This window comes from Gossypium hirsutum, chromosome D10 (assembly GCF_007990345.1).
Source record: "Gossypium hirsutum isolate 1008001.06 chromosome D10, Gossypium_hirsutum_v2.1, whole genome shotgun sequence".
NCBI classification, from domain to species: domain Eukaryota; kingdom Viridiplantae; phylum Streptophyta; class Magnoliopsida; order Malvales; family Malvaceae; genus Gossypium; species Gossypium hirsutum.
This window is the reverse complement of record NC_053446.1, coordinates 58,141,815-58,155,201: the sequence shown is the minus strand read 5'-3', so window position 1 is coordinate 58,155,201 and position 13,387 is coordinate 58,141,815. Positions and strand designations below refer to the sequence as shown.

Sequence of the window (13,387 nt, the reverse complement as noted above, 5' to 3'; positions counted from 1 at the left end):
TTTTTAATTCCAAAATACATAGTGACAAGAATCTGAAGATAATTAAAACAACTAAGTAAGCAAAGAAGCTAACCAGTATATAAAAAATTAATAAATAAATTTTGAGGTGATGAAAGTTAATAAAAAATTTGATTAAGGTGGAAAAATTTTATTACGATGGGTGACAATAGTTACGAGGACCCAAAATTATTTTTTAAAATTTAACTCGAACAAATATATTCGATTCGATTCGATTCGAATTCTATCTCACTCGACTCGATTCGAGAAAACTTCAAATAAAGTTAGGATGATAAAATGAGATTCGAAAACTCGATTAACTCGAAAATTTTCGATTCGATTCGATTCAATCGAATGCTCACCCCTATCAGTCACTGATTCTTAAGAAGTTAGGGATTGTTTCCTTGATTGTGTTATTCCTCTCTTTATAACTGTAAACTAATTAGTAGAAAAATAATATAGAGTATTTTTCTCTAAGTTTTTTCATCTAATTTTTTTTATTGTAGAATAATTAAATTATTTGTTTCATTAATGATATTTTAGCACATTAAATATGTATTGCAGTTTAAAAATAATAAAATAGATTATATATTATTTTTATAGTATTATATATTATGATTTTTTAACTCATATAATAATTATATTAAGAATTTTATTAAATTATATTTAATAATAATTATGTTAAAATATGGTTAAATTATTTATTATTTTTATTAAATTATTTTTAATAATAATCTTATTAAAATTTAATAACAATAACAATAATCTACCTAAAAAAAATTCTGCTAAGGGTATTCTAGTCATTTTAGTTTTTTTCCATTTGCTATTACAACATTATTCCATTTAACCAAACACAAGAATATTATTACAGTTCTATTCCATTCCATTCCATTCAACCAAACAATTGAATTACTAATTACAGTTTTATTCCATTACAACTCTATTCAATTACAACTCTATTCCACTACAGTGAACCAAACGTACCCTTACTATGTTGATTAATAATACTAGATCATGAAACACTCACAATATTAAAGAAAAAAATTATTTGAAAAATATATTAAAAAATATTTATATTAAAATCAAGTAAAAATAATGTCATCATAGTATTATTTTATTGAAAAATATTAAAAATAAAAATATTCGTTTGTAAAAATATGATATATGTTGAAGTTTATTTTTTTCATCGTTGGGGGCAACCCAACAAAGAAAGAGCAAAAAAAGTAAGAAGCCACACTAGGTTTTTTACAAAAATAATATAAAAAAATAAAAATTACCAAAATGTTATAATTTTTTTATTTACCAAAATATATATAATTTTTTTATTTACCAAAAATATAAAAAAATAAAAAAAACCTGCAAAAAAAATCTGACCGATGTGACGGCACCTTGGTCACGCCAATGGCATTGGCGGCACCAATGGTGCCATACTGATTGGCGGCACTATTCGTATTATAAACCGAGATCTGTCCAGCTGAAGGGAGAAAAATCAAAAGAAAAAAAAGAAGAAGAAGAGTTGCTGCGGAAAAGAAGAGAAAAAGAATGTATTTTTTTAAAATAATTTATTATATTGTTGTTAATATTTTGTATATTTTGTAATATTTTTTGTTTTAGTTTAGTTATTAAGATTAATAAAACTCAAAATAAAAGTATTAGTTATTATTATTATTATTATTGTTGTTGTTGTTGTTGTTGTTGTTGTTGTTGTTAGTATTAAGATGTTATTAATGTATTAAGATGTAACTTAGTAATATTATTGTTAGCAAAAAACTAGTATTATTATTATGGTTACTTATTATTTTTATTTACTAAAATAAACTAGTTAGTAAAAAACTAGTATTATTATTATAGTTAGTTAGTTAGTTATTATTTTTAGTAAAATTAATAATTTTAGTGTGTATTATTTTGAGTATAAAATTATTAATATTATTACACCATAAGCGTCCTTTATTCCGTTGTTTGGTTCATGGTAATGCTATTACGGGTGTAATCCATTACTGCCCTAATCGGTGAAATCCACCGATTTCTAATCCGTCCCTTTTGCTCAGTTTAGGTGCTGCTTCACTTTACCCTCCCTGTTTTACCCTTTGCCTCTTCTGTTCCCCTTTGCCATCAGGAAGGAGATTCAAGATGAGACGAATAGAGAAACTGGCCGAACCAAGCAAATCTCCAGTGTTCCAATTCATCTTAGGTGTTATCATGTTCTGATTCATGTTTCCTTTGACTTAGATATTGGAAGGCAAATCTTATCGGCTGAAATTCCCTTGGGTTGGTGTCGTGAATCGCTCACAAGCAAATATTAACAAGAATGTTGATATGATTGCTGCTCGACGTAGAGAGCGTGAGTATTTTTCTACTACGCCTGAATATAGGCATCTTGCTCATAGAATGGGTTCTGAGCATCTTGCTAAGATGCTTTCAAAGGTAATCTATAGGGCGTTTATTTCTTTTTTTCCTTTTTTTTGTACTTTTTATCCTATACTTTCTTGTAAAGGACAAGATGATACTGGGTTTAATGCTATCTTTTCTTAAGTTGTATTAACTTTGTCATACTGGTTAATGTCTCAGCATTTGGAAACTGTTATCAAGTCTAGAATCCCTGGCATTCAGTCCCTTATTAATAAAACAATTGCTGAACTTGAAACCGAATTGAGTCGCCTTGGAAAGCCTATTGCAGCTGATGCGGGTGTAAGTGTGCTCTTGTGTGTGGATTTTGGAATTCTTTGGCTATTCCACTTGCAGTTGATTATTAGTTATAAGCTCTTTAGGAATTACTGATGATTGAGATGCTTATACAGGGGAAGTTGTGCACAATTATGGAGATTTGCTGTCTTTTTTATCAAAATTTCAGAGAACATTTGGATGGGGTGTATGTATCACGTCTTGTTTTACCTTCCTTAATACACCTATCTTTAACATCATTCAATTTTGCTAATTTTGTTAGAGATTTTGTCTTGACTTTCAATATTGTTCATAGGCGTACTGGTGGTGATAAGGTTTACAATGTTTTCGACAACCAACTTCCTGCTGCTTTGAAAAGGTTGCAATTTGACAGGCAACTATCAATGGAGAATATTAGGAAGCTCATTACTGAAGCTGATGGAAGCTGATGGCTATCAACCACATTTAATAGCTCCCGAACAAGGATACTGTCGTTTGATTGAATCTACTTTAGTTACTATCAGACGTCCAGCTGAGGCTGCTGTTGATGCGGTATGAAAGTAAATTTTAGAAAAAATGCTATATCTGTCATATTCAATTTGGCATGCCAAGATCATCTAGTTTTCTTTTTCTTTCAGCATCAGTTCAGTTGTGATTCTTAAAAAACATTTTTTTTCTTTCAAGTATCAAGATTCTTGCTATCCTTTACTATTTAGTTGTCTTACATAAAAATGTTGATAATTTTTAACTGCTATTAAGGTCTCGGTTTACTAGGGATCATGTTGGTCATAGACCGATGCTTCAAATTGGATTGATTTCATTTGTTACATTTTTCAGTCTCATTCCATTCTGAAGGATCTGGTTCACAAGGCTATGAGTGAAACTCCGGTATGTTCCCATCTTTGCTTATATTGTTCATGTACCAAAGAAATTTTGCCTGTTATTTTTCTATCTCTTGACATTGAGTTTAGTATTCTTCAAGGTTTATAAGAGTCAACATGGTTTGGTTTTCAGGAGTTAAAGCAATATCCTGCACTCAGAGTAGAGGTGGGAAATGTGCGATCGAGTCTCCTGAAAGAATGAGGGATCAGAGCAAAAAAGCAACACTTTAACTGGTCGATATGGAATGTTGTTACCTTACAGTTGAGTTCTTCCGAAAGCTTCCTCAAGATGTGGATAAGGGTGGCAGTGCTACGCAATCAATATTTGACCGATACAATGACTCCTACCTGAGGAGAATTGGTAGGTTCATATACACAAAAGTTGAGGATGGATCTCAATTGTTTGAAACTTAATCGAAGGATACTATTATTCAATGTATTTTATTTCTGATAATGGGTTTCTAACAATGTATGAGCAGGAAGTATAGTTTTGTCTTACGTAAATATGGTCTGCGCTACTTTGCGCCACTCGATTCCAAAGTCCATTGTTTATTGTCAAGTCCGTGAAGCTAAAAGAAGCTTGCTTGACTTTTTCTACACGGAATTGGGTAAACTGGAGGTGAGAAATGTCCTCTCTTAACCAACTTACCGTCTGTTACTTATTTTGGTGAAACAGATGACCAGTGAATGATTTCTGAGAAATTTCTTTTGTAGCAAAAACGATTATCGGCATTACTGAATGAGGATCCAACAATCATGGAACGCCGATCCGCTCTTGCGAAGAGACTGGAATTATAAAGGAGTGCACAAGCTGAAATCGATACGGTCGCTTGGTCGAAGTAAGAGTGGGTAAATTTAGATCCATGGGGCATGGTATTGGGATCTGTTTTGTTGAATTTTCGTTAAAGCAATATATTTTTTACCATATTTTAGAATGCAAACATCATTTGTTGTGTATTCTGAGTTTCTTTAAAGCTGTATAATATGCAAATGTTTTGCCACTTTATCGCTTATGTGATTTTTCATTCATTAATTTAAGCATCCGAACACATTTTGGAAATAACTTGAGTCTGACCCAAATACCTCTCGTTTTTTTCTTTTTTCTTTCTGCAATTTATTAATTTAAGCATTTTGAGATAAATTTTAAAATTACTAGATAAATCCTCTTCCCATGCTTCGGAAAATTAGTCATATTTTGACTAAGATATTTATATTGGAATATAATGATTTGATTCTAAATTAGTCATATTTTGAATAAGATATATAAATATATAATAATTTGACTCAAGAAAATTAACTTGGAAGGTTTTTCGATATAATGTTCAGAATCACTCAACTTATAAATACAATAATACAAACATGCAATAAATTAATACATGATATAAAAATAATATCAAAAATAATATGAAAAATAAATTAATACATGCAATAAATTAAAGCATATAAGCGATGCATAATTCAATTTTAACCAATTCAAACAATGTATTCATGATTCATATGCTAATTTCATTCACTATCTCATTTAGCAATTCAATAAAAAACATGACATTTCTTTATTGAATCTACTGATTCGCTAAGTTTCCATTTCGACCCTCCAAGCTTTTATAAACCGATTCGCATGGTCTTTTACATGCTACTGATAATCACATATCACATATATGCATTAGTAGTACTATTTCATATTATCAAATCAATTCAAATATCATTTAATCGTTTCAAATTTTATTATTTTAAATTATATTTTATAGTATTATATATTATGATTTTAGTAAATTCATATAATGATATTTACTATTAATAATTTTATTAAATTATATATTTTATTAAATTATATTTAAAAATAATTAATTTAATTTATATTTTATAGTATCATATATTATGATTTGAGTAAATTCATATAAGAATATTAATTATTAAGAATTTTATTAAATTATATATTTTAATTATAATATATTTAATAATAATTATGTTAATTATATTTTATAGTATCATATATTATGATTTGAGTAAATTTATATAAGAATATTAATTATTAAGAATTTTATTAAATTATATATTTTAATTATAATATATTTAATAGTAATTATGTTTAAATATGATTAAATTATTTATTATTGATATTAATAATCTTATTAAAATTTAAATAACAATAACAATAATCATTTACCAAAACAAATTTATGCTAAGGATATTCTAGTCATTTTAGTTTTTTCCATTATGCTATTACACTTCTATTCCATTCAACCAAACACAAGAATACTATTACGCCTCTATTCCATTACATTCAACCAAACAATTGATTTGCTATTACACATCTAATCCATTACAGCTCTATTCCATTACGCCTCTATTCCATTACGCCTCTATTCCAATACAGCGAACCAAACGTGCTGTTAGTGTGTTAGTTATAAGGATTAGTGGTTAAACGGTTTTCATGTACAAAATTGCATATTGAAATATTAAAATTTTTTTAAGTAATTTAGTTACCGTTCGAGAATTTTTATGAGATTTTTTTTGACAGATTAAATATTGAAGATGGATGCTAAGTTTCTTGTATGCGTTTATTTCGATGGAGTCATCTTGACAACAAGTGTTGGATGTGTATTTGAATGTCGGCAACAAATAGCAATGAGACTTAATAGAAATGTATCGTTCGATGAAATGAAGGCAATGATTAATGCAAAAATTCATAGACGTTGTGGGAGAAGGATATCAAAAATTTTCTACAAGTTTCCAGTTTCGACAAATCCGGTCAAATCCGTCGAAATGGAACTTGTAGACGACGAAGACGTGGAGACAATGGTCGATCTCTACTGTGGGAATGGGAGTGAGAAGAATGCACCGATTCACTTATTTGCTGAGTTAGTCGGTATGGAGCAAAATGAAGATGTTAATGCATCTGATGAAGAAGACGGGGTTGAAGAACCGTGGATGGTGGCTCCAATATCATACGTTGATAGTGAATCAACTATGGGTGGGATCGATATCGACCTGAATATTACACCCGATGTTGACATGGTTGGTGGTGAAGAAGAAGGTGCTGGCGAAGAAGAAGGTGGTGGCGATCATTGGGATGAAGAGGTCGATAGTGACAGTGATCCCGATGTGGACGATGTACCTGATGATATTGACGATGAAGATGTCAACAACGATGAAGGCATTAACGCTTCTTCGGTCAGGGAGCAGATGCGGCGTATTGTGATACACAATAATCCTGGGCCACACATGTCGCTCATAGACCCCGATGCAGCGTATGTAGCTGAGTTTCTGAAGTACCTGAAATAGTTCATTCTCAAGGGCTGGCCGTAACATCTGATGATGATGAGTTATTCATAGGCCAAAGATTCAGTTGTAAAGAAGAGTGCGTATATGCCATTAAACGGTACAGCATGAAGATATCGGTGGATTATAAAGTCTCCGTGTCTACTCCGACAATATATGTTGGGGACTGTTTGAAGGCAGCGGAAGGCTGCAATTGGCGGGTACGAGCTGCATTCATTAGAAGTTCTCAGATGTGGGAGATACGAAAATTTGTTGGTCCTCATACATGCACATCAACACGTATGACAGAAGATCATGGAAAACTTGATTCGAAAACTATTTGTATGTGTATCATGCCAATGGTGAAGGACATGTCATGAATATTAGAATAGCAGCTTACCCCTTCCCGGGCATGCTGTTCAATCCTCATGCGGTATATCGGGATATCACACGACTTCTCGATGCCTGGGCGGGTCGTCCACCTACAAAAAATAGTATAGGGTTTAAGGTTGGTAACATTACTCAATATATTATGACTACAAATAATGACAATTTATATTTTATCACCTGAGTGGCAGTGGATACAGATAGGGTTGGTGATTAACGCGTGCCAAAAACGGCATCTTATAAAGCGCCCATGACTGCAGCAGTATGAGGCATCCGCCGATGTCTTTAACTTGCGGCTCTGTCGCCCGACAAAGCTCCCGGTACAGCGTTGCTAGAACGACGGAACCCCAGCTATACGACCTAGCAGTGGACAAATCAGCTAGCAGGGGCAAGTACGACAAATGCACACTGTCGCCGTTTGCATCAGGCATGAGTACTGCCCCTATCATATGCATGATGTACGCTCGAGCAGCGTACATCAACTCACCTTCAGTGGCGGTCGCTGATAATTGTCTAATTTTGGCTTTTAGCCATGTAAATTTTATGCCGGAAAAATATTTATCACTGTCCTCTGGTGACTCTCCTAGGAGTTGATAGCAAACTGCAGCTGGATCGGTGAATGAAGATACTCTCGTTACGGGACTCCCGTCAATTGGGAGCCCAAGCTGCACTGCAACATCCTTCAAGGTCACCGTGCACTCCCCGCACGGAAAATGGAAAGTATGAGTCTCCGGACGCCATCGCTCCACTAGCGCAGATAATAAATCAAAGCGCAAGTCGGAGGACCAGATCAATGCTACTGACCCAAATCCGGCTAGCTCTAGGTACGACATCAATTGTGCATCCGGAGCTATCTTTAAAACACTCACACGGCCCCTTAATACTCGGAACGAGTCCTGATAGTGTTAAATTACAGAAAAAATATTACGATAACATAATTTATTTGTATATATTGCGTATATCCTTTTTAAATAAATAGAACTCCTGATTAATAAATAATAAATCATACTGCATTATTAGCCGCATCAGATATGTGTCTAATACCGCTTCGAATCAATCGAGCCATTGCGATGCCTGCAATCAAGCCACCGACCCCCCTATTATCAACTGGTGCCGCCAATGGTATTGGCACCATTGGTGCCGCCAATGGCTTTGGCACCTTTGGTGCCGCCAAAGCCATTGGCGTGACCAGTGTGCCGTCACATCGGTCAGATTTTTTTTGCAAATTTTTTATATTTTTATGTATTTTAATAAATAAAAAATTATATATTTTTTACTAAATAAAAAAAATTATAACATTTTGATAATTTTTTATTTTTTTATATTATTTTTATAAAAAAAAACCCAGCCACACTCCGACCATAACTGCTGTCTTCCATTCCACAGCGTCAAATCACCCAAATAGCAATAAAACTAACTCACTTCAACTAATCTGCTGATAAAGTCCACTAAAACCTAAGCAGGGGTGAGATTTGGAGAGACAAATATTTTCTCCAACACATTTCTAAAATATTAAAAATAATATTTTAATTAGAGTGTGTTTAATAAATTATTAAAAATTTTCATTTCATTCGAAATGTAGATAATTATTTATTATTTAATGTAAAAATAATAAAATTTATATAAAACTAAATGATTACAGATAATTTATATTCCCAAGAGGATAGCGGTTGAATAAATTCGTGTTGCTGAATAAAACCGGAGCCAACAAGCCACTGGCATTGGGCCACAGAAGGTCAAAAACGACGTTGTTTTGCTCATCACACCTATATATATTTGTGTGTGTGTCCCTTTCTCGGCTCTTTCTTTTCATAGAAAGAGAAAGAGGATGACCACCCCGGTTTTCCCATTCGTGAAAGCAGCTCGACCGGACGACACCGGTTCAGAAAAAAAGCTACCTCCGGTGGTAGCGAAGCCGCAAGGACAGACTCCGGCGAAATTGCCACCGTGTCTCCGAAATGTCCCTTTGGTTACGATTCCAACAACTTCAAGCTTGGTCCTCTCAGTTGTATGATCTGCCAAGCTCTTCTCTTTGACTTCACCAAATGTATCCCTTGTTCACACCTCTTTTGCCAGTAATAATCAAATTAACCCCTTCTTTCTTTATCTATAAATTTCCCGGCTTTTCTTATTCTTTTTGGTGATGATAATTCTTTAGTAGGTCTTATTGGATTGCTTTCTTTAAATGATAATTTTTTGTCTTGTTTGATCATTTTTTCTGTTTATCATGTCACTTCTTTGATCCATTTTTGACAATCTCTCTGTGCTTTTTAAATGATAGTAATGTATTTTCCTTAATTGGTCCTTCTTTTAATGATACTTTTATTCTGTTTAGAGTGTGTATATCTCGGTTTAAGGATTGTCTATTATGTCGAGCTGATATAGAGAAATTGGAAGCTGATACAAATCTTCAAAGCATGGTTGATCGGTTTATAGAAGGCCATGCAAGGATGAAGAGGCCACATGTTGACGCCAATGGAGGAGGAGGAGAGCAAGTTGTGAATGATGACAAAAAGGTTATTTACGAGGACATCTCGTTGGACAGAGGTGCTTTCTTGGTGCAACAAGCAATGAGGGTAACTCTTTGTTCATTGCTTTATTTCCTTATTCCTAGTAATAAGAGTCCTTCTGTATTTTCTTATATGAAATTAGTATTGGTTTGCTTCGTATAGGCGTTTCGTGCTCAGAATATAAAGAGTGCTCAATCTAGACTCATTATGTGTACCCAAGACATCCGAGTCCAATTAGAGAAAACGGGCAACACTTCGGAGTTTTGCTCACAACTGGGGGCAGTTCTGGGCATGCTTAGTGATTGCTGGTATGTTACCACACCCCTTTCTTGTCCCTTTTGTATTTATATCATCTGCAGATGTTTTAACAAGTGTTTAATGTTTAGGTATCGTATCCGTTGCCAAATGTTTGATTTATTTTGAGAGAGAAGAAGAACACGGTTTGGTTGTGCTTAATGCTTAGATAAAGAACCTGCTACCAAACAAGCATGTGAGGTCTGAAGATCTTTGAGCTATTGTAATCTGATTGATTTCCAATAGCAGAAAAGAAATGCCAATTCTGCCTTGTATAATACGGTTTGGGTTTCCATATTTTCTATTGCTGTTGTTAGCTTCATGGAGCGGGTCGAATTTATGCTAAATTTTAAACCCATTTTTTAGGCTTGAGCCCGATTCAGCCTGAAGATGAAAATGCTAAACCAGAGCTTGACCCACCCGGCAATAATAAAACAACAGTTGCCAGCCCAAAGACAAATTGGAAAGACATTAAAAAAAGTCACTTAGGCAGATTTGGACTGGGCCAAAAGAATTTCCGATGCCTAGCCCATTAGAAAACGGCTCTTATTTTTTATCCAAACCTCCCACTTTTCAGACAAATCTTTAGGCCTAGGCAGGTGGCCCGGCTCATGATCGGGTCTAACTTTGCTCCTTTTAGAAACATAATTAAAGAACTAGAGAAAGAAATAGTAAAAAATCAATAGCACGAAAGATGTCGGTCTAGTCTCTGGAATATTGTTCTTGCCAAGGGTATTGCATTCATCTCTAAAAGATGATAATGCGATGGACAAGTTGGTTGACATGTCTGAGCTTTCATCAAGGTTTGGACTGTCATCTTTACTATAGTTAATATTCATACTGGATTAGTTACCTGGGAGGGTTCTCGAATTGTGTAACATTAAAGTTGCTATCATATTCGTGAACGAAGTAATTGGAGTTATATTCCCTTGTTATTCTTGAAATAATCTGGTTTATGAGGGAAAAATGAATTCTGATGTGAAAATATTTAACACATGATCTAGAAAAATTAGAGCCTCCCGTGAAAGCTTTATTTTTAGGGAAAGGCAAAACCGTCTCCTTGGGGACAACTAGACTAGACATCTTTGTATTTTGGAATTGTCTGAAGAAATATGAACATTCGAGTTTATTGCAGTCGAGCAATGGGAGATTCTGCTGCTGCAATAAATTATTTTGAGGAGAGTGTTGAATTCCTGACAAAATTGCCAACAGATGATCTGGAGGTTGTTGCACCTTAAACTTTGCTTGTGTTACTCACTGCCCATAAAATTTTCAATAATGAGGTAACCCTGAACTTTGTTTAACTTTCTACAGATAACACATGCACTATCTGTTTCACTTAACAAAATCGGAGATCTCAAGTATTATGATGGAGATCTTCAAGCTGCAAGGTCTTACTATTTGCGCTCACTTGGTGTCCGACGTGATGTCATTAAGAATAATTCTGGTGTTGCTTCTCAGGTTAGCAACCTGTTCCTTTCCTTCCTGTAACTTCTTTCCTTTTCTGTTTAGCACCGGAGAAATTCTGTTGTTTTTTATTGGTTACAAGGTTATGTTTGATACGGATATGTTCTACTTTTTCCATGTATTTTGACCTTCCTTGAAGGATCATGTTCTTATACTCGTTTCTGAATTCGTACCAGACACGGATACCTGAAGAAAAGTTGAGTTTTGGAATGGCATAGGATGCTTTTGTTTCTATTGGAATATGGTGTAGCATTGTTTTTATCTTCTTGCTTCCTTATAGCAGGTTATAGATATAGCTGTCTCCCTGGCAAAAGTTGCAGATGTTGATAGAATTCTCGGAAAAGATGATGAGGCTATTAATGGATTTCAAGAAGCCATAAAGTTGTTAAGAGTCACTATCTCTGAAATTCAAAGAAGCTAGTCTTGAACCCCAGATAAGGTCACACTAGATGTAACTTCGAAGCAAATTAATAATCGGTATGTGATTTTTCATTCTGTTTTCACTTGCAGCGCCTCTCCGTGCTTGCATTCCTCAGAACTCAACTTGAAGAGAAACAATTCAAAGCAACTGCGAGTTTGGTGTCTCCGTAAGGAAAACTTACTACGATCCATAACAAAGGAGCCAAACTCAAGTTTGTCCGAGTAACAGGATCGGTTTCAGAAGAGATGATGTTTGTAGGATTAAAGATGTATGTTTGTAGGATTAAAGATGTGTGTGTGCACGCCGGGGTAGTGAAGTACGAGGTCACACATTTGTCTACTAAAGTCTACTAAATCTTACATCAGAATTCAATGTCCTTTTTTTTTTTCGCTAGTTGGTATCCTTTGATCTATGGAATCATTTATGTGACCACAATAGAAAAAAATTGATTTAGATTTATTAAATACAAGATAAGATACATGTAAATTTTTATAAAAATATGACATGTAAACATAATCATGATATGAGATACAGTACATATTTCTTGCTGCAGGCTTATAATTTTGGATAAATGTATTGAAATTTGAATGCTACTGTGACAGTGTATGAATGGAATCGGGGTAAGTATTCCAGCATGTTAACCAGTTATAATCAACTGTTCCAAAAGTTTTATTTAAGTTAGAGAAGTATTAAAAAAATTTAAAAAAAATCCTAATTAGCGAATTTTGAACAACAATGCGATGCTCGCTAAGGTGAATCAATATCTATTAATAAATAAAATATATTTTAAAACCAATTTGACGATCAATGTCAGAGATTTCAAAGAAAAATTTATTTGAATTTTTAATTCAAGAATTCGTGACATTTAAACAATTTCATGACAAAAAAAATAAACGATAAAAGATACGAGAAAAGAGAGTTTTAGATTAATGCATACAGTGCGAATAGGGGTCATTCAACAATAATTTTAACAACCTAATGAATTAAATGGAAACAATGATCGTAACTAAAATGTAAAGTGACTAATAATTTTGTTACATTTACTTACTTTTTTTAATGGTTTGCTCCCCTTTACAGTTTTATATTTTATATTTAGATTAGATAGGGATGAGAAATGTGATTAAGGCAAAGAGACCAATTTTGTAGCAACAGACCCATTTCATATGGAAATTCGATCACTACACTTGTAAAGAAAGAGAGGTGATATGGGCTTGCAAAGAACGGTCGTAATTTACTCTTTTCAGACCTCTATTGAGAAAAGAGTGGTTTATATGAAATGGTTATGCCTCTAGTCTCTTCATGTTATACCTTGTAACCATGTTTAAAAAAAAAAAAAGTCAAGTAGAATCATCAATGAATTGTTGACATATATTCAACATTATTGTAAAGATTAAATCTTAAATTTTCTTTTTAGGTACATAATCCACAACGTATTCTCCTTTGATCTGCCTTGCCAATATCACAACCGGAGTCACATCCGGACTCTTAAGGGGCAAAGGCATCTTAGA

At 33.5% G+C, this 13,387-nt stretch overlaps 2 protein-coding genes and 1 pseudogene across 2 annotated transcripts; 2 read left to right on the top strand and 1 right to left on the bottom strand.

Annotated features, from left to right (window-relative positions):
* The first annotated feature begins 1,398 nt into the window (after positions 1-1,398).
* Positions 1,399-4,545, top strand: LOC107944875 (dynamin-related protein 5A-like; annotated as a pseudogene).
* A 2,417-nt stretch (positions 4,546-6,962) lies between these two features.
* On the bottom strand, positions 6,963-8,253 carry LOC107915580 (protein MAINTENANCE OF MERISTEMS-like). The gene is made up of 4 exons (XM_041102007.1): positions 8,197-8,253; positions 7,368-8,083; positions 7,172-7,282; positions 6,963-7,008 (listed from the first exon to the last, which is right to left on the bottom strand). Exons 1-4 carry the CDS (start codon positions 8,251-8,253, stop codon positions 6,963-6,965), a joined length of 930 nt encoding a protein of 309 aa, XP_040957941.1.
* Positions 8,254-8,306: 53 nt separating this feature from the next.
* Positions 8,307-12,332, top strand: LOC107915581 (protein NCA1). Its single transcript, XM_016844719.2, has 7 exons — positions 8,307-8,324; positions 9,003-9,262; positions 9,523-9,763; positions 9,860-10,005; positions 11,127-11,214; positions 11,306-11,452; positions 11,742-12,332. The coding sequence occupies exons 1-7, from the start codon at positions 8,307-8,309 to the stop codon at positions 11,877-11,879; spliced, it is 1,038 nt and encodes a 345-aa protein (XP_016700208.1). The 3' UTR covers positions 11,880-12,332.
* Positions 12,333-13,387: the final 1,055 nt, after the last annotated feature.

What these genes read in the sequence shown, in the direction of transcription:
- LOC107915581 (XM_016844719.2), top strand. An exon ending in TGGTGCAACAAGCAATGAGG is followed by an intron (nt 9,764 to 9,859) that starts GTAACTCTTTGT and finishes TGCTTCGTATAG; the next exon opens with GCGTTTCGTGCTCAGAATAT. An exon ending in GGCATGCTTAGTGATTGCTG is followed by an intron (nt 10,006 to 11,126) that starts GTATGTTACCAC and finishes AGTTTATTGCAG; the next exon opens with TCGAGCAATGGGAGATTCTG.
- LOC107915580 (XM_041102007.1), bottom strand. Translation starts at nt 8,253, where the DNA reads ATGGCTCGATTGATTCGAAGCGGTATTAGACACATATCTGATGCGGCT. An exon ending in CTGATGCGGCTAATAATGCA is followed by an intron (nt 8,084 to 8,196) that starts GTATGATTTATT and finishes TAACACTATCAG; the next exon opens with GACTCGTTCCGAGTATTAAG. An exon ending in TATTCTAATATTCATGACAT is followed by an intron (nt 7,009 to 7,171) that starts GTCCTTCACCAT and finishes CGCCAATTGCAG; the next exon opens with CCTTCCGCTGCCTTCAAACA.